We start from the raw sequence: 23,638 nt of genomic DNA, 5'->3' as shown, positions 1-23,638 counted from the left end.
CGTTATTATGGGTACTATAATTTTATTGATTAATCTTGCATCTAGGACTAGCCTTACGCTACCATCTGATTTTAGTACAGACAATAAAGGACTCGAATAAGGTGAATGAGATACTTCTATCACATTCCAGCGTAACATTTTCCTGATCTCGCACTTGACAGCTTCGCGTCTCGCATATGGAATGGAATAACTTGTTCTACAGTAGGTTGAATGGGGCAGGACAGCCATTCGATATTCAAAGCCTTTTATTAGTCCAGGTTTCTTAGAAAATACTTGAACGTAATCTGTTAACAAATTGTAAAGCTCATTCTTCTGTTGTTTGGACAATTCAGTGGACTCACTAGCTTTACCGTATAATTCTTTCTGACCAGGAATTAGATCTTTATACTCATCGTCATTAACACTTTCAAGATCTGTCACATCTTCTGTCTGACTGTACTGTTCTCTTTTAGTCCATGGCCGTACTACTATTTGAAGCACCCCAAAGTTTGTCTTCACCTTACTTCTTAACAAATTTACTGTTACTTGTTGCTGACTCGCTACTACGAGTAGAGTACACATTCCACACTCGATGTCAATTTTAGCTTTCGTCTGCCTCAAGAATTCCATACTCAGGATACATGGCACTGATAGCTTTTTAACAATAAGAAAAATGCACGTTACTGAAGTAGACTATATCTGGATTTGAAGCTGAGTCTGAAGATTTACACGTTGTGTTAGTGGACCAACTGCTCCCGAAACGGTGCAACCTTGAATTGGAAGTGATAGAACTTTGCATACAGAGGGTATTTGCTTAAATAAACATAAAGATAAGACATTTATATTAGCTCCTGTATCTACAACGGCTGTTACTGGTATGTTGGCAATTGATACACTTATGGAAGCTTGAACTTGTTCGTCCCATACGTCATCATTGTCTTTCGTCTCAGTGTCTGCTACTAGATCATCCCGTAAGTTTGTCTCTTTCTCATACCTAATTGCTTTAATTTCGTGTGGACTAAGGGACAGGGCGCCCCCATTCAAACCTGCAGCATCCTCTAGGAGGCTCAAAGGTGCTGCTTTTAATTTTCCGCTCGACGCTTACTTCCCAGCTGATTTATATTTCTTAAAGTTTCTTCCGTCTGGAACTAGTGTTGGCTTTGTGGTACGAACTCGGGTGGAAATGGATCTTGTTGTCCTGGCGTATTCGCTTGCGCATAATAAATTTGCGTATTATGCGGGCGTTTAGGCTTCAGACTTCCCGAAGGTCCGTTCGCTTGTTGCGTGAAGTGTAGCCTATATTTTGTGGCTGAGAAGTATTTTGCTGTGGCTTGTGTTGGTTGTAACCGTTACTGAAAGGTGTACGTTGGTCTCCACCTTCATTATGCCATTTATTTCCTTTCCACTGACGATTTGAATCGTAAGACTGATCGTTTTGATAATTACCGTTGATCGGTTGCGTGTTTCCATATTGCTGGGGCTGTGTATAATGTGCATTTCCGTACTGAGGTGGTGACGAATTATATATTGGATTGTATCTCTGGCCGTTATTGTACTTATTTTTGTATTTACTGTGTACGTAGTGTGTTTTTGAAACCGTTGTGGGGTTGGTGCTGGCTGTCGCTGTGACGCGCTTTCGCTCGGCCACCATTGTTGCCTGCGTATTCTGTATTATGCTGACCGCCTGCACGTTGCCATCAACTCTAGCGTCCTCGTAAATCAGATCTAATGAGTCTAACACAGATAGGAAGGTGTCCGTATCGTCCTCAGACACGTTTACTAACTTTTCTCTGATCGCAAACGGTAGCTTAGTTTTTAGAATCATAATAACGTCTTTGGCGGTGGTCGGCGAATCCCAGAACTTGATTTTCGCTAAATACTTTCCAAAATATCTTCTCAAACTACCGCGCTTACTGTTAAACACTTCAGCGTTGTAAACCTCTTTTCTCAGGCGCTGCTGCACACCAGAACTCCAGAATTTAGCTAAAAACATCCGTTGAAACTCTTTGTAACTTTTACAAGAGTCGACCATTTCGGTTCCCCATAAGGCGGCATCGCCCACGTTAAATCCAGTAACGAATTGAATTCGCAGGCGGTCTCTCCAGCTATTCGGGAAAATTCCTGAAAAATTTGTGAAGAACACTATAGGATGAATTTCTCTTTTCTGTGGGCGAAAGGTCGGAAAAACACGATGTTTGATCTCGCTTTCCTCCTGCATCGAACTGACAAAAGTGGGTGGGCTGGTACGCTGGTTAAATTGTGCTTCTATAGAACTATGAGTCTGAGCGTTATCAAATGGTGAACGGTGATGTACCTGCTGTTGTTCATTACATCATGATGAATTATTCCACTCTCCTGACACGGGAGGTGGGGAATTTTCAATTTGACGTTTTAGTGCACGAACTTCATCAACTATCTGTTGACGCCATTCAGGTAAATCTTGAGCTAACGTTCGTCTTACCTGGCCTAATTCTGACATGACCATGTCTCCTGTTTTTCCAGGGGCTGCCAATATTTCAAAGGTCACGTTTTTGACAGTTTCCCTGGGTTCGTTCTTGACCTTGTTTTCTATGACTCCGTCTTTGTTTTTAATCCACTTTTGGTAGTGGTCGGACAATGCTTCAGCATGTGCCTTAAGGGGATACGGAATCACCTATCCCCGCAATGTTAATATATGCCTACTATAGGGAACATTTTCTCACAAACTACTGGAGACAGAGAGGTAAAAATTTTACTGTATGTGCATTCATATGTTACAACAATACTGAAACAACAGTTTATTGTCAAAGTATTTTCTTACAGAGATATTGTACATTTATTTTTAAGTAAATTTTTTCCATCGCTTTTTACTAGACTATCACCCCTAAGTCTTTTGTAAATCAAGTAATTAAAAAATCGTTGTTTCAGTATGTAATAGGGACCTATGTCACTACGTCATAAAAATTTCAGACTTCTAGGTTGACCAGTACCTGAGATAATGTTCCTAGATGAAGTAAAAAGTAAACTTACGGGAAACGGAGAAAGAAGATTAAAACATTCCTGATCCGTAGCTAATACCCCCTTCACAGTCTTCATAATCATCTTCAAGTCTTCTTTTGGCACCCCTCTGCACCTGTCTTGCTTTTTTCACTAATGTCTTGATTATATTATCAGCATGCCTTAGTCTGTGCTGATCTAAAAAGAACATAGCACGTACCGTACGGGAACCAACACACATACCCAACTTTTGAAGGACCTGGCATTTAGTTATATTTCCAAGATTGAAGGTTGCCACAGCATCATACACACCAAAATGTATTGTATTAATTCCGACAAACACTGTTTTTGGGAGACGATGCCATATCACACTATTCAAGCACTCGTTGGGGTTCTGCGTTTTTCCGTGAAGACATTTCATCAGAAGACTTCTGTCAGCCAGATCTCTGAAAATGGGCTTTATTTCTGCCATGATGGCTGATGGTAGACTGTGGTGGTGAATGTATTTCTCTCCTGTTGTTAGTCCCCTATTGTATTTACACCAGCTGTTTTCACCTTTGGGGCACAAATCATGTTGTGGATGCTCATCCGTGGATGCGGTGTGGAAATATAAAGCCCATATAGCTCTCCTCATTTCTTCAAGATTGCCTGTATTTTGCCTGATTGCAAGGCCATAGCAGTTCTGAATGTGGTCTATTATGGAATCAGTCAATCTTCCTCTGCCATCCAAGGTTTTCCCATCATCTAGTTTTTTCCCTTTCATAACTGATTTTAACCTTCTCAGCCTGGCACCCATTCTCTTCTGCACATGTCCTATACATTCAAGTTTGCTTATATTTACACTGTTCCCATATGGTTTGCTTTCCAAAACTTCTTTGAATGCTTTAGAGTCACCATCTCCCAGATATTTGACATAGCGAACATTATACCACTGTGAAGAGCGATGAAAAATTTTCTTCACCCCAGCAACCTCCATGCCACCACTACTACCATAATAATTAGCAATACAGTCATCACTGTGTTCATTTTTCAGCCTGCCTGTGCACCTACAGTATTTAGACATTATTGCAACATCAATAACCTTGCCAGTATCAACACTAGTTGCTGTTACAACACCATTGTTGGAGGTGTGGCCCCTTTTCTGCCACGTGCCATCAAACGCCACTGTGAGGTCACGACTGCCGTCATTTTCTTCCACTGCTTCTTCCACAGCAACCTGCATTGACTTCTGTGCTACATCTTCAACTGCAGATCCTAGTACATAATTGTAAGCTTCAAACTTTGAAGGTGCACTTGGAAGATTTAGAACACCACATAGCATATCACCAGCTGCTTTGCCCTTACCAATTGCTCGCAATCCATAAACTAACCTAATATTTACACTATAAAGTTCAGTTTTCTTGTATCCATTATTTACAGTTACTGAAACCGAACTTGGAAACTTACAGCTGTATTTACAAACACTGCATATTAAATTAAACTGGGCAGCCAGGCCAACATGGGATTCTACTTTCAGAGAAACGTTTCCATGACATTTTTTGCAGCACAAACTGTTTTCAAGAGCTTCACACAATATATTCGTATCAATGAGTTCAAAAACATCATTCCCTCTATCAAGTAAATTATATTTCTCTTCCAAATCTCTTAGTTTTTTATGAGAAGTACTGTTTTCATTTGGTGTAAGTTCGTTCGGCAAATCAGTAATAAGTGGATTCACATTTTCCAACAGTGATGATGATGAACTGCTTTGCTTTGCTAATGAATCATTATTTATTTTCTTTTGCCAGTTCACACGCTTTTTAAATACTTTTGCTTTAGCTCTAGGCATTTTCACTGCGAAAAATGAAGCACTAAATACGAAATAACTCAACAACAACTACTTTCTTATATCACACTGTTTACAAAACAGTCCCGCCACAAAGTCAAAGAGTAACTTGAGGAAACCAGAGAGAAACATTTTCGGGCAACTAGTGTATAAATAGTCGCTGGAAACCGGGATATTTGAATTCATGTCACTTTAAAGGTACTGCCAAAAAGTTCATGGTCAGCCACGAGAGACGTGTATAACTAAAGCGCAATACCCGATCTCACAAATATGTAAAAATAAAATAGTTATAATTGTAGTAGAGCTATGTATGATACGTCATTTTAAAGAGGAAACATGGCAGAATATAATACGCCAATAAAAAAAAATTCGATTTTAACCCAAAATCCGATTCCGTATCCCCTTAACAGTATTCTTTATTTGATCCTCTACATTAAGAGTCGCAATCTGTTTGGAAAAATCATCAACAACATTCTCGATCGTGTCTACTGCGGTTTTAGCTCCCTTGACCTCATCAGAGATTGCAGTATAATCTTCTTTTAAGGTCGCAGCTAGTTTTTGATATTCCATCACTTTTGAATTTATCTCTCCCTTGGCTGCTTCGATTTTTTCATCTGACCGTTTTGAAATATTCTCTATTTTTGACTCGTGTGTCAATTTCTAGTCTCATGGTCGTGATCTGACTACTGATTTGGCTTTGGACATTACCCAACAGGGAATTTAATCAGCTGTTATGTCTGCCTTCAGCTCGGCCTTTACCGAATTTAACTGTGTATTTAGGTCATTTATCTCCGTTTGCAGATCTGTTTTTACTGAATTTATGTCTGTTTTTACTGAATTGCACAGATTTGTAAGGACCTGATCTTTATTATGCCGTCTTTCGGCCTTCTCTTTTTCTTCGCGGGCTTTTTCATCTAATCTTTCCTGTTTTTGGCTTACGAACTTACGTTCCATTATTGCTTCGATCATTGCGGCCAAGTCATTTTTTTCAAAAGCGGGAATAGTTTGCACACTAGGACCAGCTTCTAAAACTTCGGTCGAGGCTGCTTCTGCCTCCGCTCGTATACTTATCGCGCGTGATTGTAATGGATAGTGAGGTTCATTCGCATCACCGCTGTCGTCTGCTTTAGTTTGTGTCCGCTGTTTACTGTCAGCCATGTTCATGAATTATTTGTCAAACGTCAAAATGCTACAGATATTGTTTGTCACTGCCGTCAGTCGTTTGTCTGTGACGTAGTGCTATGGCTTACTGGGACCTAAGATGAAATTTTAACTCTGGGTAACAACTGACGTTCATGTACGCCAAGAAGACAAGATGGTTCGTACTAATTACAAACAAATGAAATATCACACGTTTTACCAGTTTTGAGCGTAATTATCCGCCATATTGTAATTTTTTTTTGATGCACTGGCAACAATGGTACACTTTCACTGAATTTAACTACATAAGAATGGACTGTGGACAAACTGAAATAAAGCTGTTTCAAGGCAAGGAGAGACAGGTTTACATTTTGATCAACTCGAAAGATGCAATGTCACTACGAAAGCTTGGCTACTGCGTATAAAAATTTCACTTACTATGGCTGTCTTGATGGTGATACGGATGGATACTCGCGTTTTTTGGTAATTTCATCAATCGTTCTTCTAAATTAATTAAAAGGTTTTCCCACCTCTCTTTCTCGGTTGAACTGCATCCACATGAAAAATGAAACAATTATTAGAACAAGCACTGAAAAATTTTTAAACACATACATGAAATGATTTTTGATCAAGTCCCTGTTCGGGGGCCAAGTGTAGCGTTGCTCTTGGGAGTTGGGGGGCGGGGGGGGGGGGGGGGGAGGCAAGAAGAACAAGAATTGTTATTTTATTTTATTTTTTTAAATGTGGAAAAAGTGGATATTTTTGTGGGCCACTTGGCAACAGAATCAGGGATTGATTACACTATTATAATAATATACGTTGAGCATTAAATACCTGAATAAGAGAAACATTATCATTTCTCTGCATTTTTATATTCGCGATGTAGTCATACCGGGAACAACACTAAGGGACCTGAAGATTTATGGACTTTAAAAGAAATGCAACACTACACAATTAAAAAAAAATGGCTCAGAAATAGTAGGAAAACGATAATGTTCCTTCTGCCTCATGCTGCGTTCGGCCCATCAGCGTGATCGTAATTTATGATGATGAAGTAACACAAAATAATTATCAATTGAGTAAATGAGGAGATGGAAATCAGCAAGGTTAATTTACTAAAATAAGCACACTTAACTCTAACACACTTTTTTTTAATGCTACGTACCTTTTCATATTAAATTACAATAGATGACCATTGTGGTTAAATACTTTATACATAACAGTCAAAATGTTCTCTTGATGCTGTCTGTTCGTAATCAGTTACAAGAAACTACATGTTTTCTGATTGAAAAAAAAAACAATTAGCATATTCACTCAGTATTTTCGCATTAAATATAAAATACAGTTGCGGAACGCAGCAAGTCCGCGTCCGCCTTTCATAGAATACAAACAGTAAAAGGTGAGGCGCCAAAAGCCTCATTTGTCTTGAAACAACAGATTCTTTTTTATATCATTAATCGATACATGTACATAGAGATTTGCAGGCACCGCGCAAGAACGGCAAAGATAAAGAGTAATAGACTCTGTCGCTGCTATGCGATGGTTCATTTCTTTTACTTTACAATTGTTCGATAACTTTCGGCCATAGGGCGTTTACTATTGAGTGTTTATTAATGTTTGTGAGGCGAAAATTATTAATATTACAGCAGTGAATGATAAAGTTGCTGGATGTCATCCTAAGGGATATTGTGCCGAATTATATCCAATTAGTGCTTTAGATACTCAAAATTCCGAGCTGGTTGGAGAGTCATGCCAATAATGCTCCAAACTTTCTCAGTTAGCGAGGGATCCGGTGACCGCGCTGGTCAAGGTAAGATTTGGCAAGCACAAGACAAGCAGTAGAAACTCTCGTCATGTGCGAGCGGGCATTATTTTGCTGAAATGCAAGCCCACGATGATTTGCCATGAATCTTCTTTTTGATTATTCTTAAATACCAAATTCATTTGTACTTCACTTCCCTATTCCATTATATTATTTATAATGGTTTTAAAATGCTGCACCAGAAGAAATAATAATTGTACATACACGAAGAATAAAGAGCCCGCCTCCACGTGGCGGGACACGGGCAACGGTGTGAATGGGGTCGGGAAACGGAGTGGTGTCTTAATAGCCACTCTGGGCCCTGAACCCAGTCACAGCGGCCAAGTCGCATATAACGACCCGCCATAAGCAACCAGAGGGTGGGTCAGAAAACATAGCAGCAAGTGAAAAAAAATGGGGTATAGAATATTTTGGACATACCAGTGTGCAGTAATGGTGCCATGGATGATTACCGAAGAAGTCCTGCTATGAAATGAAATTGTACCCCAGACTATCACTCCCAGTTGTAGGGCCATTTGGCGGGCAACACGTCTGTAGACAGTCTCATTGGCTGGCTAGAATTGTCTTCAGTGACGAGTCCCGCATCGGTCTGAGCCCCGATGACAAGCAAGGAAGTGTCTGGAGACAACCCAGACAGCGATGAAATACCAACCTGACTGTCATCCACCAATGTCCGACAAGGAGGACTGATGGTCTGGGAATGCCGTTTCTTCTCATAGGAGGACCTCTTTGGTTGTCATCCGCTGCACCTTCAAAGCATGGCGGTGCATCGACTATATCACACACATTTTGTTGCCCTTCACGGAAAGCCATCCTGGCTTACATTTCAGCAAGACAATGCCTGCCCGCACACGGTGAGAGTTTCTACTACTTGTCTTCGTGCTTGCCAAACTCTGCCGTGGCCAGCAAGGTCTCTGGATATCTCTCCAATTGAGAATGGTTGGAGCTTTTTTGGCAGGTTCCTCTAACCATCTCGTGTTTTTGGCGATATAACTCGCCAATTGGACATAATTTGTCATAATATGCTTCAGGAGGACATAAGGGGCAGGGGTGGACCAACGGGATATAGACTTGCTCAATTTATGATCCATTTCCTTCTGAAATTGTTGTCATTTGTTGATCCGCATAAGTACATCACATCTACCAATTCCTGTCACATTTGGGTAATTCCTTTGTGGGTCATTGTTCCCTTCTTTAGTCTTGGAATGTGTGTTAATGTAAGTGTCTCGTAAACTGTTTGTAAATATTAAGATTAGTTGGTTATATGCATAACTAAATTACAAACATCATCTAGCTGTCAAGTCTTAACAACTTTCTCCCATAAGTTAATCAGTATAATAAAATTGATCTGAGTACCTGTCTCTGTCCTCGTGAGTTGGAAGTCTGTCAGTACCAACTGCTTCTTTTATCTCTTTGTGCACTCGTTCCTGGACGTCAGGATGCCGTAACATCATAAGGAAAGCAAATCGAAGAGAGTTGCTTGTCGTTTCTGCACCAGCAGTAAACATGTCGTAACACAAAATGAGGAGCTGGCTTTCTGGAAAACAAACAAAGCACTACTCAAATAGGTTTTTCGCTTCCTGCAGACTCATTAATGTGTGTTGGCTTGATTCAAGGGAAGCAGGGAGTGAAGCAACAACACATGAAAATAACCCAAATAACTTTACCGCTTAATAAAATCAGAAAAGTCACAAAGCAAAGGGAAACTGGTTGAAAGTGATCATCTTCTTTGCAAATCTGCGAAATCAAAATCTACTTCTGGGTAACACTCAGTAGGCTACCGTACTGCTTCATACAATGTACTGCAATATGCTCTGATCTATTTTGGTACGTTATCAACGAAGCTCTTGAGACCATTGATGAAGACAGCCGTTTTCCTCAAGGGAGGGGCTGGAGGGGAGGGGATATTAAGTACACGGGGGAGGGAGGGGAAAAAGCTTACAGGCTACAGATTTTATTGATAACATACTAAATAAATAGCAATGTTACTAATATGTAAAAATTTCCCTTCATCTGTGATACTTAATCATATAGTGTAAGCACTAGATAGGTGTAGCAAAATTAATTATTTATCTTAAAGTATAAAATTATGAGAATCAATAAAACATAATTATTGTACGGAGTAATGTAGGCCTACATTTACTAAAAAGTCGAGTGTTCTTTACAGTATATCTGTCGTTATCAATGAAAATTTCTGTAGGTTTCTCATCCCCAGTATATCTGATAAGATACACTGATGAACCAACACGTTATGTCCACCTACTTTAAAGCACACTGGTCCACTTCTGTAACGAAATTCAGCACTGATTCTGCGTGCCATGGGTTATAGAAGCACTTGATAGGTTTCCATACTTGACAGGTTTCCAGAAGTGTGCAGCAGCAGATGTTACTCACAGGTCACACACTTGCCGTAATTTATGTGCGGTTGGTTCGAGGGCGTAGAGCTGAAGCTCGATAGCGTTCTATTTAGGTTTCATCGGATTCAGGTAAGTCGAATTTGATGACCAAGACATCAACCTGAGTTCACTATAATGCTCTTGAAACCACAGCAACACGATTATGGATTTGTGTCACGGATAGTTTCCTGCTGGAAGATCCCATTGCTGTTAAGGAAGATATGAAGGATAACGGGTTAAGGTGGTCCCTAATAATGTTCCCTTAGTTCACAGGTATCATCGTGCCTTCGATTACTGCCGCAGCTTCCATGGAATCCCAGATGAACGTTCCCATAACGTAATACTGCTTTCAAAGGCCTGCGTCCGTGGCGCGCTGTATGTTTCGAGCAGCCATTCCCCTGGATGACAGCGTATCTGAGCTCGAACATCGGCCTGGTTTAAAAATAATTGGGACTCATCCGATCAGGCGACACGATTCCATTTATACCCGGTCCTACTTGATGATCCTGTGCATACTGTAATCATGTCTGACAATGTTGTTAGGCCAACAAGGGAACACGTACGGGTCCTCTGCTGCGGAACACCATGCTCAAGGCTGTTCACTGAACGGTGTGCTCCAAACCACTCGTGCCTGCGTCTGCACTGTACTCTGTCATCAGATCTGCCACAGACCACCGCATATCCTGCTGTAGAGAGTGGGCAAGCCTCCGATCCCTATATTCTTTGATGAGGTATGGATGATGAAGTTTGGACGTCCAACTTCTCGTCGCCTACTCGTGGTTTCAGCATTCATCAATCTCTTTCCATAGACGCTCACCCCAGCAGCACGCGAACAGCTTCGCCGTTTCCGAGATGCTCGCTCCCAGGCACTGGGCCGCAACATCTGGCTTTTGTCAGTCGCATAGTTTGCGCATTTGCGCGACTTACCGTCGCTAGAATGATTCCCCATTTGCCTCTGCCCCATTCACATATTTGTCTTACCGTGTCAAGTGCCTTCTGCGCGACCAGGCAGCACACGACCTCGTGTGGGCAGTATTCATAAAGTTTTGCTCTTCAGTGTATATGGACCTTTCACTCTGGAATTAACCCAGTTTTCAAGATTAATGTAGCTTCTTAATACTACCTTACGAATTAGAGATTCCTATTTTGTTGTGTGGGGGTGTTCTTCAATACTAAGGAAACACACCCTCGGATTGAAGAAGACATTACTTTGCGATTAACCTTGCATGGGGGCTGAATTAAATAAAATGCAAATATTTTTAGTAGCTGTAAGTCCGATTACGCTGTGTCGTAAACGGTTGGCCCTGACTAGTATTTGTACGCAATCTGACTGCATAGAATAACAACAAACAACGAAAGAAAATTTTCGTTAACACAGTTAATTAATTAAGTCCCCAGCAACTATAAAACCTACTAAACCAAAGCACAAGTGTAATTGTTCTGTGTGTGGGTGTGTGACTCAACGTACACATCTGGCACGGTTCTTCTTCAACAGACAAGAAATTTTAAATATCATTTATACTGACGTGATAAAAAATAGAAATACTATAATTGCGTAAGGAAAGCAGAATTACACTCTAATACAAGAACACAAGCCAGATGCTTTGTTGACTGAACCTGTGATGACACATTATTCAGGACATTGAAATAATGAGAAAAGAAAGAAAAGTAGCTTGTTACCTTAATTTATATTGATGAAAAGCACTCTAAACATTACAATCTCTCCACACCGACTCGCTACTACCACATCTCAACCAGAACTCTCCAATATCACATCTCAGCAAGCACTGCCTACAAACACTCTCTGCTACGAGTTCTTAACAAGTACTGACTACCACGAGTCCTCGACAGGCACTGACTACTACGAGCTCTCGACAGGCACTGACTTCTACGAGTTCTCTCCAAGCACTGTGTAGGCGGCTTAATAATACTCTTTGGCGCAATCTCTGGCGCAGTGGCTCAGTGTAGCCACCTTTCAACCTTTGGAGCGTTTAATCACTGTAATTTTCAGTTTTAAAGTGCACAGGCTTTAGCACGTATCTCTGAAATGGCGTTCTTTTAAAGTTTTTCGGTGCTTCCAGTAGCTTTTCTCATTTTAGTAAAAGATACTTACTACTCACCGTGCTTTTTGCAGAGTTTCGACACCGTTTTCAAATCCATATAACACAATTTGCACCCCGATAGTGGTCAAAGTGCAGCCGACTGTACATACATTCCCATTTTTTGCCGGTACTTAATCTGGCGTTCAACACTCTTTTTAGGTTTATAACTGAGGATGAGTCAGAAATAGTATAATTTTCGTTCGAAAACTGAGGAAGAATAAGTGAAGATTCAGTATGCAGTTCACCTTCACATTCACTAGCAATTCTTTCAATAGACACACACTCATCTATGTCTTCTGCAGTGCACTGTCTTTTATTAGAAAAGAAAGCAAATAAAGTCTGTTTTTTCCAAATTGCTTTTCGGCACTCACGCTTTTTTTATACGAGAAATTGACGAAGACCGCACGCACATTGCATAATCATATCACTTTCCCATAGTAGGCTGTTCACTGAGTTACTGTTAAAATAGCTGCATACAAGAAGTTGAAATTCATTACAACAATGGAAGCTGAGTAGCGCTGAGTGTGTAGCAGGCAGCAGCTTTTGTATTTAAATTGAGCCTTTTTTTGCGTATCAGCAAATGCAGATTTAACACCCTGCCGGTGCAGCTGAATTTTGTCAAAACAATGCTAGCTCATTAGTTGTTACATTACTCCAGCCCAGACGATAGCTTAAGTTCATACGTTATTTTGACTTTTAATGTTATACACAAATAGATACGAGTTTCTCAAGGGGAATTTTTATCTTCTAGGGCTATTTTCCCTCCTTGTACCACCTCTTGAATTCATCACTGTTCGAGACGTTGCTGCTGTCATTCAATAAAGGCTATCACGGCTAGGGTCTTAGCTGCTGCTGAATCATACGGCTTTTATAGAAGTCCAGAGATGCACTGCACATCTCCTGAGGTGCTCCTCGTTCTGCTGTGTCTTTCCAATAGGCGAATCAGATATAGAAGAGCGACATAAATACTGTGGGAAAGTTCGTAGTCGAGGATTACATGCAGTAGTATCGCAGTGTAACATTACTGTCGCGACGCTAATGTAATAGTTGTTACCGTCTGATAGAACGACGCCAGCACCCCTTACGGCGAGAAAGCCAGCCGTGAGATTAATGAAATATTTTCGAATATGTGTATAACGGCATCTTGCTCAGATGAAGAAAGCAAGAGAACATAAACACGTTTTTCACACGTGAGAAACATATATTTTTGTTGTTGTCTGTTCATATTGTCACAGGCACTTCCCTTGACACGTGCCGATTTTGTACGGCGTCTAATGATTCCCATATTCTTATACTTCAGTTGACTTTCTAATACATGATTTTTTTTGTAAATGTAATTACTTTTTCTTAAAAAGCGACTGTGTTGAAGAATCCTGCCGTTTATGAAACTGGTTTCTTCTGTGCTGGGAAACAGTTTTATTAGTTTTAACCTATTACGTGGGCTATTCGGAAAGAATGGAAAGATAGATCGCAAAATTGAAACCATTGAAAATCAAAACTGTTTTATTTGCAGCGGTTGGCTACACCTTCCAGCTACTTCTGTACACAGTCGCCGCTCAGACTTAGACATCTGTCGTAGCGCTGTACCAACTTTTGAATTCCCTCTTTATAGAAGACAGCCGTAAGTACTTTTCGACAACTTTCTACGCTGGACTGTAGCTCATTGTCTTTGTCAAAATATTGTCTTCATAGCCAGCGGTTCATGTGAGCAGAGATGAACCTCAGGGGTAGCTAATTACCAACTATATTGTGAGTGATCAAACACGTCCCATTGAAAACTCTTTAGGAGCATCTTCATTGCCCCTGCAGAGTGTGGCCAAGAATTGTCGTGTAGAACGAACCACATGACAGTTATGTTTTGTGGAGTGCATAACTTCAAGCGAAATCTGTCGCCAGGCCCTCTTACTTGATGGGATACGCTAATTTCTAGCCATCTTTACGTTCTCACTGTGAGCTCAGAACTGGAAAGAGCGACATGATGCAATCGGGCGTGATAGACACAGTGCCCAACGCATCTGAGCATAGCTTCATTAGATTTTCACTTTATTTTCCATTTCACGACCGATCGTCCCTTACTTTCCGAATAACCCTCATATTATCATGTCTGTTTGATTCTCCCTTCAGCTACAGTTGCGGTGGCTTACTTGATACGTTAAATAAAGTACTCAATACATTCCATACAGTTTTCCTACATCCGACATTCCCTAACTTGACTGGAATGTTAGTGAACAACACTTGACATTTTTGAGTAGATACACAGCATCTTTCTCAACAAGGTCAAGTCTTCTGCTGTTCACTTGCCATTTTTTGTCTTAAGAGAAAATGACTTTCTTCAGTAAATATATGTAGGTTATATGCAAATCGTAAATAAACTGCCTTGTTATGAACAATTTCAAACCTACCAGAGTCCTTTGGAAACTACAGAAAATCAAATGGTTGTCATTCTTTATGCCTATTTTCATGCTACTACGTACAACTGATATTGTAAAAACTGTGTTATATGTCAATATCAACAATACTATTCGCACTCATCCGATATCGTATTGAGAAGTGTAGCTTACTGTTCACTTGGAGAGCTGCTTTCACAGATTGTAACGAAAATGAAGCAGAAGTGTCGTGACGATGGAGGTAAAAAAGAGGGACATGGCGATATAGGCGCTATACTTTGTTTCGTAGCAAGAGTGGGCGGAGCCTATCTGCATGCAACAGCTGCTTTAAATACAAAAAATTACAGTTCTTACATTAACAGCATAGTGTCAGGAAGGAATTTCACTCCTTTTTCAGATCTTTAATGAGTTTTTGCTGGCCTCGTTAATGTGACTTGTTTTTGTGGAAATGATTCTAATAACCGAGAGAAGTATGTCATGTGAAAAGGATGCTTTCGTAATACATTTTATTCCAGTTTTACTGTATTTTTATAGATAGAAAATGAAGCTGGAACTCCGAAACTAATGTTTGTTTGCTTACTGGTACTTCTTCTTCTTTGTTTCATTTTCAGCTTTCAACTCATAAACACAATATTTTTAATGTTCACTTGTGCAAGAACCTTACCTACGTGTTCTTTTGTTAGCCCATAAACGTGTGCAATAAGGAAAGACGCAAGGCATGCTATTGCATATTGTGCATTTGAACAAAGTGAACGACTATCGAAATGTCAAAGAAACAGAACTGCACAGAGGTATACCTCTATGCAGAATAGAGTTCTTGTTTCATTAGATTGTCAGAGCATTAGTCCTATTGTAGTTTACACACATTCTCGCTTTGAATTCTTACCTATGATGTGTCATTCAGTGTGTGGCCAATAATAGCAATTACAGGGTAAGAAAAAAATATATAAAATTCAAATGGCTCTGACCACTGTGGGACTTAACATCTGAGGTCATCAGTCTCCTTGAACTTAGAACTACTTAAACCTATCTGACCTAAGGACATCACACACGTCCATGCCCGAGGCAGGATTCGAACCTGCGATCGTATCCGTCGCGCGGTTCCAGACTGAAAATCCTAGAAACGCTAGGCCACAGCGCCCGGCAAAAAATGTATACTTTTTTAAACATCTTCCACCGTTGCGGAATGCTATAAATGTGATTAAGGGAATGGTCTCAAACGCTTAAGACCCCATAAAATGGTAAAATGGACATTTGCTTTAATATGTATATAAGTATTTTTTTTTAATGATTGCTTAACCTGTGTAAGATGGAGGCCTACCTATCTGTTTCTTTTCCCGGAATATTTCTCGCCAGTAACTCTGTCAGTTTTTCAGGAACAACCAAACGTAGGAAAATTGAAATGTACCGGGTGATCAAAAAGTCAGTATAAATTTGAAAACTGAGTAAATCACGGAGTAATGTAGATAGAGAGGTACAAATTGACACACATGTTTGGAATGGCACAAACCAAAAAATACCAAATTTTAAAAATTTCCCACACATGGCGCTTCATCTGATCAGAATAGCAATAATTAGCATAAGAAAGTAGGACAAAGCAAAGACGATGTTCCTTACAGGAAATGCTCAATATGTCCACCATCATTCCTCAACAATAGCTGTAGTTGAGGAATAATGTTGTAAACAGCACTGTAGAGCATGTCCGGAGTTATGGTGAGGCATTAGCGTCGGATGTTGTCTTTCAGCATCCCTAGAGATATCGGTCTATCACGATATACTTGCGACTACAGGTAACCCCAAAGCCAATAATCGCACGGACTGAGATCTGGGGATCTGGGAGGCCAAGCATGACGAAAGTGGCAGCTGAGCACACGATCATCACCAAACGACGCGCGCAAGAGATCTTTTACGCGACATCTGTTGGACATTTTGTGAACTTTTTGTTTTTTGTTCTAATAAAACCCCATGTCATTCCAAGCATGTGTGTCAATTATTACCTCTCTATCTACATTATTCCGTGGTTTATTAAGTTTTCAAATTTATACTAACTTTTTGATCACCCTGTATGTCTACTTTGATCATCTGCCGTATTTTCCTTTTGAATTTCATTTTGAGATTTTCTAAGTATATAACTCTGTGCCACGCTTTGTGATGTAGTAATAGCTAGTTACTTAGTTTCGTGTCCCATTTGTCATTTGCATGATAAAATTTAATGATATGGAACGAACCATTATATACTGAACCAGTTTTTTTTCTTTTTTTTTAAATCTTCGCCCATGCTGATCATTTTTTAGTTTTTACGTTTTTCAATTAAAGACAGACAGATGTTAGTCACTAATTCCTAACCAACATCATTTACACTTTACGGTAATAGATAATCTTCTGCGGAATAGGAGTTATCACAAAGAAACGTTTATGAACTCTCCTCGGGTGATCAGCCAAGTGGTGGCGTCGTCTTGTCGAAACATTTCGATGAATTTCGTACCCATCATCCTCAAGCAAGGTCTCGGGATGCTGCCTCTCTCACCTTTTACTTTCCCCTCCTTGGGGAAGTGTATGGAGGAGTTTATAGCCTGTTGGCTTTTACTCCACAATGTGTGTTGTGAGTGTGTGATTGTCTTTGACTGTTTCGGCTGCCTATGTGTTGTGTTGGTGTTCTGGTGGTGTCTACTACTTGCCAGAGGTTGGCGAGATGTTGGGTATTTTAAGGATTAAGGATTGGTATTAGGATTTGGAGATTTTTGGGATTTTTCTCTTCGACTTAGTCGTCGAAGAACGTCATGGGGCGTTTGTGCTTGTCGCGGGACATGTCATACTGACCTGAGGAGTGGATGAGGTTATTTCCAGATCTGGAAGAGCTCCCGTGGAAAGCCCTTGCCAGATCTTGGAATCTTTCTTTGAGGAGTGGGATTTCGGCAGCGGCGTGCAGATCGTCGGTGGGGGATCCCATGGGTAGGTGCAGTGCCCTCATGAGGACGCGGTTCTGCAGTCTCTGGAGTTTGTCCAGGTGCTGCTTCGCCGCATATCCCCAGACAGTACACGCACACTCCATTACTGGCCGTAAGGGCCTGATAGGCCTTGAGTCCTACAGAGCAGGGATGGGAGCTGGTTGTGTTGAGGACTGGGTGTAGGATTGACATTCTGGCACAGATCTTCCTGTGGATCTCGTCTATATGGGATTTCCACGTTAGTCTCGAGTTCAAAGTTACGCCGAGATACTTTGCGGATCTGCGCCAGGAGACTCGGGATCCATGTAGGTGCAGGTGAAGGGGTGGTGGTCTGGGGTGGGGGGGCGTTGAGGGGTCCACTGCGCTGCACAGTCCTATAAACGTACTTGACCGCTGTCCTCTTTTGCAGGCGGGCCAATCACGAGACTCCGGAAACGGGTGCCGAGCGGCGCGGCCGGTGGTGTGGGTTCACGGTGCGGCTCTGGTGCGGGCGGCGAGTCCTGGTCGTTGTCCATTCTGTCCGCGGACGCCGCCACCTCCAGAACGGAGCGTTCCTGGCGTATCTTCTCAATTGTGGAATCCACGTTGCGCTAAGTTGAAATCCTCTATCGCGGTTGACCAGATTGCTGTGGAGACGTTTTCATTGCCTCCTTGAAGACGGAGTCCCAGAAGCTGTTGGCACTGCACATCTTCTTCGTTTCTTCAAAGTTGAAGGTGTGCCCCTGGTTAACGCTATGCTCTGCTACTGAGGACTTGCTTACTTGCCCTATTCGCACGTTTCTGATGTGCTCCATACAGCGCTGTGATATACACCGTTGTGTTTGTCCGACGTACTGCCTTCGAAATTCGCACTCGATACTGCAGCTGCCCGGCGTCTGTAATCCTACAGGGTCTTTAGTCTAACCAAGTATGTCCTTTACTTTTCGCGTTGTGTGGAAAATGGCTTTTATACCGTACTTTTTCAGTATTCTGGCCATTTTGGCTGTTGGGGGGCCAGCGTAGAGCAGGAACGTTACACGATTTGCTTCGCTTTCTTCTGGCTTGTCCTCCCGCCTCTTGCCTGTCCGTAACGCGCGTCTCGCTGTAGCCGTTTTTTCGGAAAGTTTCCCGCGGGTACTGCAATTCCAGTGGCAAACTCGCTCTGTCGTAGATGAAACTGGCTCTTTGTGCCAACGTCTTTCGTACCGAGTTGCGTTGTGCCGGATGGTGGAAACTCCGAGCATTAAGATAAAGGTAAGTATGCGTCTTTTTCCCTGTAGATCGAGTGTCCCAACGTACCGTCCGGATTTCTGTTGATTAAAATGTCCAGAAAGGGTAAGCATCAGTTCTCTTCTACTTCCATGGTGAACTTGGTATTTTCATGTATGCCACTGAGATGACGTAGAAACTCCTGTACGTTTTTCTTGCCATGTGGCCGCCCCATAAATGTGTCGTCAGCGTATCTATAGAATGCATTTGGTTTAAGGCGGGCGGTATCCAGTGCTACATCTTCAAAGTGCTCCATGTAGAGGTTGGCAATACTCGGAGCTAAGGGGGAGCCAATGGCAACCCCGTCTATTTGTTCATAGAATTTCCCCACACATCTGAAATAGGTGTTGTTAGCACGTGTCGGAAGAATTTGATTGTATCTTCACCGAAGTGTCCATCGACAAGCGCTAAGGAATCGTCCAGTGGCACGCGGGAGAAAAGCGACGTAACATCAAAGCTGACTAATAGGTCCTTCTCATCTTTGCACAGCTCTTGGAGTACCTTCACAAATTCTGTCGAGTTCTTGACGTGGTGTGGGGTGTGACCCACATGTGGTTTTAGTAGTTCTGCTAGATGTTTGGCTATCCCACATGTTGGTGAGTTTATGATATTTAGTATCGGGCTTAGTGGAACCCTCTCCTATGGATCTTCGGGGGCTATACAGTCGCGGAGACGCCGGTGCCCAGGGGTAAAGCCTTCTGATGGTGTTCCTGTCTCGTTCCGAGTTGGTGAGAAGATCTATGGTCCTACGTGTGACTTCAGTAGTCGCGTCTTTCCTAAGGTTTTGGGCTAGTTAAGATGGCAGACATCGACTTCAAGTGTGTGACGTAATGAGACGTCCCTTCTCTTTTTACTTCCATGGATAAAACTCAATTAACGACTGTCGTCTGTCAAAAATAAATTTACCCGTAGGCCCCTTAGAGCATTTGGCCAAATATCGCTCAAGATGAGTCTCATGCCTGTTTCTTTTCTGTTAAATTACACCAATATTAATATACAGTATTTCGATGGCTGTTCTGTATAGCCGTAGATAGCTGCTCAAGCCTAGGTGTCCTAGGTGGCGGGCATTCTGCAGAGGGATCCTGTGATGAAGCAATGCAGATTTCAACTGGTTCAGAGGGACTGTTTTGCCACTGATCATTGCACATGAGCTGGAGCCAAAGATTTTTGCAGTAGCTGACACGGGTTATTGACGTGTGGTTCGTGTAATTTTCTTAATTCTTTGAGTTAAGCTGTTACTAACAATTTCTTATGCTTATCAAAGAGATGATTTGGTTCACGCTCTTCGGAGGAATCTACTTCATAATAACATCGATCTGGTCACCTCTGACAACATGCCTGACCTTGGTGCTCAAAACATTCCCGGCCTTGTGTACTTCTCTAACCATGACACTTTCGATCACTCAACCAACTTCCATTCTCGTAATTTTGAGATGGGAAAGTAGTGGATGATGCTGTCTAATTGTGTATCTAACGTGACGTCGCTCAGGGTGCATCCAAAATTGTTTCCGAGGTTTTTGGTCTATAGTACAGCTATGGGTCAAGTTCCACTGCAATGTCGAGCAGCAAATGAGCTAGTTTGGCCAGGAAACAATATGTAAGTTGCCCAAAGGAGAAACGTGCTCTGTAATTACATTAAAGAAAGGTCAACTGAAGTTGAACGCTCCTTTCATGTCATTAGATACGGAGCACAAGCGTCGACCGGCTACGCATGTGGGAAGTAACTGGCGATACCTGTTTGAAGGTATCGTCCTAGAATTCACCGGAAATGTTTTAGAGAAACAGTGAGATATTTCGGCACTGGATCTCAAGAGGGAGTCCAGTTTGTATCAACTCACATGAGTGGTCATGTTAAGTGTGCAAGTAGTGTATTTAGAGTACAAAATGTACTCAATTTTAACTCTGCCGCAGCTGTTCGCGTGAAAACGCCTACTGTACACAGTATACCGTATTAGAAATCTTACTTATATCCAGTTAAGTGCAATGTTAAATTCCCCGCTGCCGTATTGGAAATACGACGAGGGTCCCGTTTGTTTGAAATGTCAACCGAATTTCCAATGCGGGATTACGTTGCCCTTTCTTTTCTTTTTTCTTTTTCTTTTTGAGTCATTAATCTATCAATCTACTGACTGGTTTGAAGCGGTCCACGAATTCCTCTCTTGTGCCAGCCTCCTCATTTCAGGGAAGCGCTTGCATCCTACATCCTCAAATATACGCCTGGTGTTTTCCAATCTCAGTCTGCGTCTGCAGTTTTTATCCTCTACAGCTCCCTCTAGTATCGTGGAAGTTATTCCATGATTGCTTAATAGATGTCCTACCATCCTATCCGCCCTTCTTGTCAGTGTTTTCCACATATTCCTTTCCTTCCCGAAACTTCGCAGAACCTCCTTATTCCTTACCTATCAGTCCACCTAATTTTCAATATTCTCCTGTAACACCACATCTCATCTGCTTCGATTCTTCTCTATTCTGATTATCCAACAGCCCATGTTTAACTACCATAAAATGCTGTTCTCGAAACGTACATACTCAGAAATTTCGTCCTCAAATAAAGACCTATCTTTGATACTACACTCCTGGAAATTGAAATAAGAACACCGTGAATTCATTGTCCCAGGAAGGGGAAACTTTATTGACACATTCCTGGGGTCAGATACATCACATGATCACACTGACAGAACCACAGGCACATAGACACAGGCAACAGAGCATGCACAATGTCGGCACTAGTACAGTGTATATCCACCTTTCGCAGCAATGCAGGCTGCTATTGTCCCATGGAGACGATCGTAGAGATGCTTGATGTAGTCCTGTGGAACGGCTTGCCATGCCATTTCCACCTGGCGCCTCAGTTGGACCAGCGTTCGTGCTGGACGTGCAGACCGCGTGAGACGACGCTTCATCCAGTCCCAAACATGCTCAATGGGGGACAGATCCGGAGATCTTGCTGGCCAGGGTAGTTGACTTACACCTTCTAGAGCACGTTGGGTGGCACGGGATACATTCGGACGTGCATTGTCCTGTTGGAACAGCAAGTTCCCTTGCCGGTCTAGGAATGGTAGAACGATGGGTTCGATGACGGTTTGGATGTACCGTGCACTATTCAGTGTCCCCTCGACGATCACCAGTGGTGTATGGCCAGTATAGGAGATCGCTCCCCACACCATGATGCCGGGTGTTGGCCCTGTGTGCCTCGGTCGTATGCAGTCCTGATTGTGGCGCTCACCTGCACGGCGCCAAACACGCATACGACCATCATTGGCACCAAGGCAGAAGCGACTCTCATCGCTGAAGACGACACGTCTCCATTCGTCCCTCCATTCACGCCTGTCGCGACACCACTGGAGGCGGGCTGCACGATGTTGGGGCGTGAGCGGAAGACGGCCTAACGGTGTGCGGGACCGTAGCCCAGCTTCATGGAGACGGTTGCGAATGGTCCTCGCCGATACCCCAGGAGCAACAGTGTCCCTAATTTGCTGGGAAGTGGCGGTGCGGTCCCCTACGGCACTGCGTAGGATCCTACGGTCTTGGCGTGCATCCGTGCGTCGCTGCGGTCCGGTCCCAGGTCGACGGGCACGTGCACCTTCCGCCGACCACTGGCGACAACATCGATGTACTGTGGAGACCTCACGCCCCACGTGTTGAGCAATTCGGCGGTACGTCCACCCGGCCTCCCGCATGCCCACTATACGCCCTCGCTCAAAGTCCGTCAACTGCACATACGGTTCACGTCCACGCTGTCGCGGCATGCTACCAGTGTTAAAGACTGCGATGGAGCTCCGTATGCCACGGCAAACTGGCTGACACTGACGGCGGCGGTGCACAAATGCTGCGCAGCTAGCGCCATTCGACGGCCAACACCGCGGTTCCTGGTGTGTCCGCTGTGCCGTGCGTGTGATCATTGCTTGTACAGCCCTCTCGCAGTGTCCGGAGCAAGTATGGTGGGTCTGACACACCGGTGTCAATGTGTTCTTTTTTCCATTTCCAGGAGTGTAGTATATTTCTCTTGTCCAGAAATGCCGTTTTTGACTTTGCTAGTCTGCGTTTGATGTCCTCCTTGCTCCGACCGTCGCGGATTATTTTGCTGCCTAGGTATCAGAATTCCTTAACTTCATCTACTTCGTCATCACCAATCGTGATGTTAAGTTTCTCGCTTTTCTCATTCAAGCTACTTCTAATTACTTTCGTCTGTCCCCGATTTACTGTCAGTCCATATTCTTTACCCATTGGCATATAAATTCCATTCAGCAGATCATGTAATTCTTCTTCACTTCCACTAAGGATAGCAATGTCATCAGCGAATATTATGTCATATCCTTCCATCTTGAATTTTAATTCAGCTCTTGTAACTTTCTTTTATTCCTGTAATTGCTTCTTCGATGTGTCGATTGAATTGTCGGGGCGAAAGACCACATCCCTGTCTTACGTCCTTTGTAATCCGAGCACTTCGGTCTTCATCTTCCACTCTTATTATTCCTTCGTGACTCTTGTATACATTGTATATTACTCGTCTTTCCCTATGCCTACCCTTATTTTTCCAAGTCGACAAATCCTATAAACTTCTCTTAACTTTTCTTTAGTCTTGCTTCCATTATCAACCGCGTCAGAGTTGCCTCTCTAATGCCTTTATTTTTCTAAAGCCACACTGATTGTCATCTAACATATCCTCAGTTTTCTTTTCCATTCTACTGTGTATTATCCTGGTCAGCAGCTTGTATGCATGAGTCGTTAAACTGATTGTGCGATAATTCTCGCACTTGTGGGCTTTTGCAACAGTCGGAAATGTGTGGCTGATATTTCTCCGAAAGTCTGCTG

At 42.4% G+C, this 23,638-nt stretch overlaps 1 protein-coding gene across 1 annotated transcript in view; it reads right to left on the bottom strand.

Annotated features, from left to right (window-relative positions):
• The window catches only part of LOC126482003 (methyl farnesoate epoxidase-like), a 150,672-nt gene that overhangs the window by 33,902 nt on the left and 93,132 nt on the right, over positions 1-23,638 (bottom strand). The window contains exon 5 of the mRNA XM_050105969.1: positions 9,099-9,279. Coding sequence (XP_049961926.1) covers positions 9,099-9,279 — 181 coding nt within the window. The remainder of the gene's footprint in view (positions 1-9,098; positions 9,280-23,638) is intronic.

This window comes from Schistocerca serialis, chromosome 5, assembly GCF_023864345.2.
Source record: "Schistocerca serialis cubense isolate TAMUIC-IGC-003099 chromosome 5, iqSchSeri2.2, whole genome shotgun sequence".
NCBI lineage: Eukaryota > Metazoa > Arthropoda > Insecta > Orthoptera > Acrididae > Schistocerca > Schistocerca serialis.
This window is presented reverse-complemented; position numbering and strand designations above follow the sequence as displayed.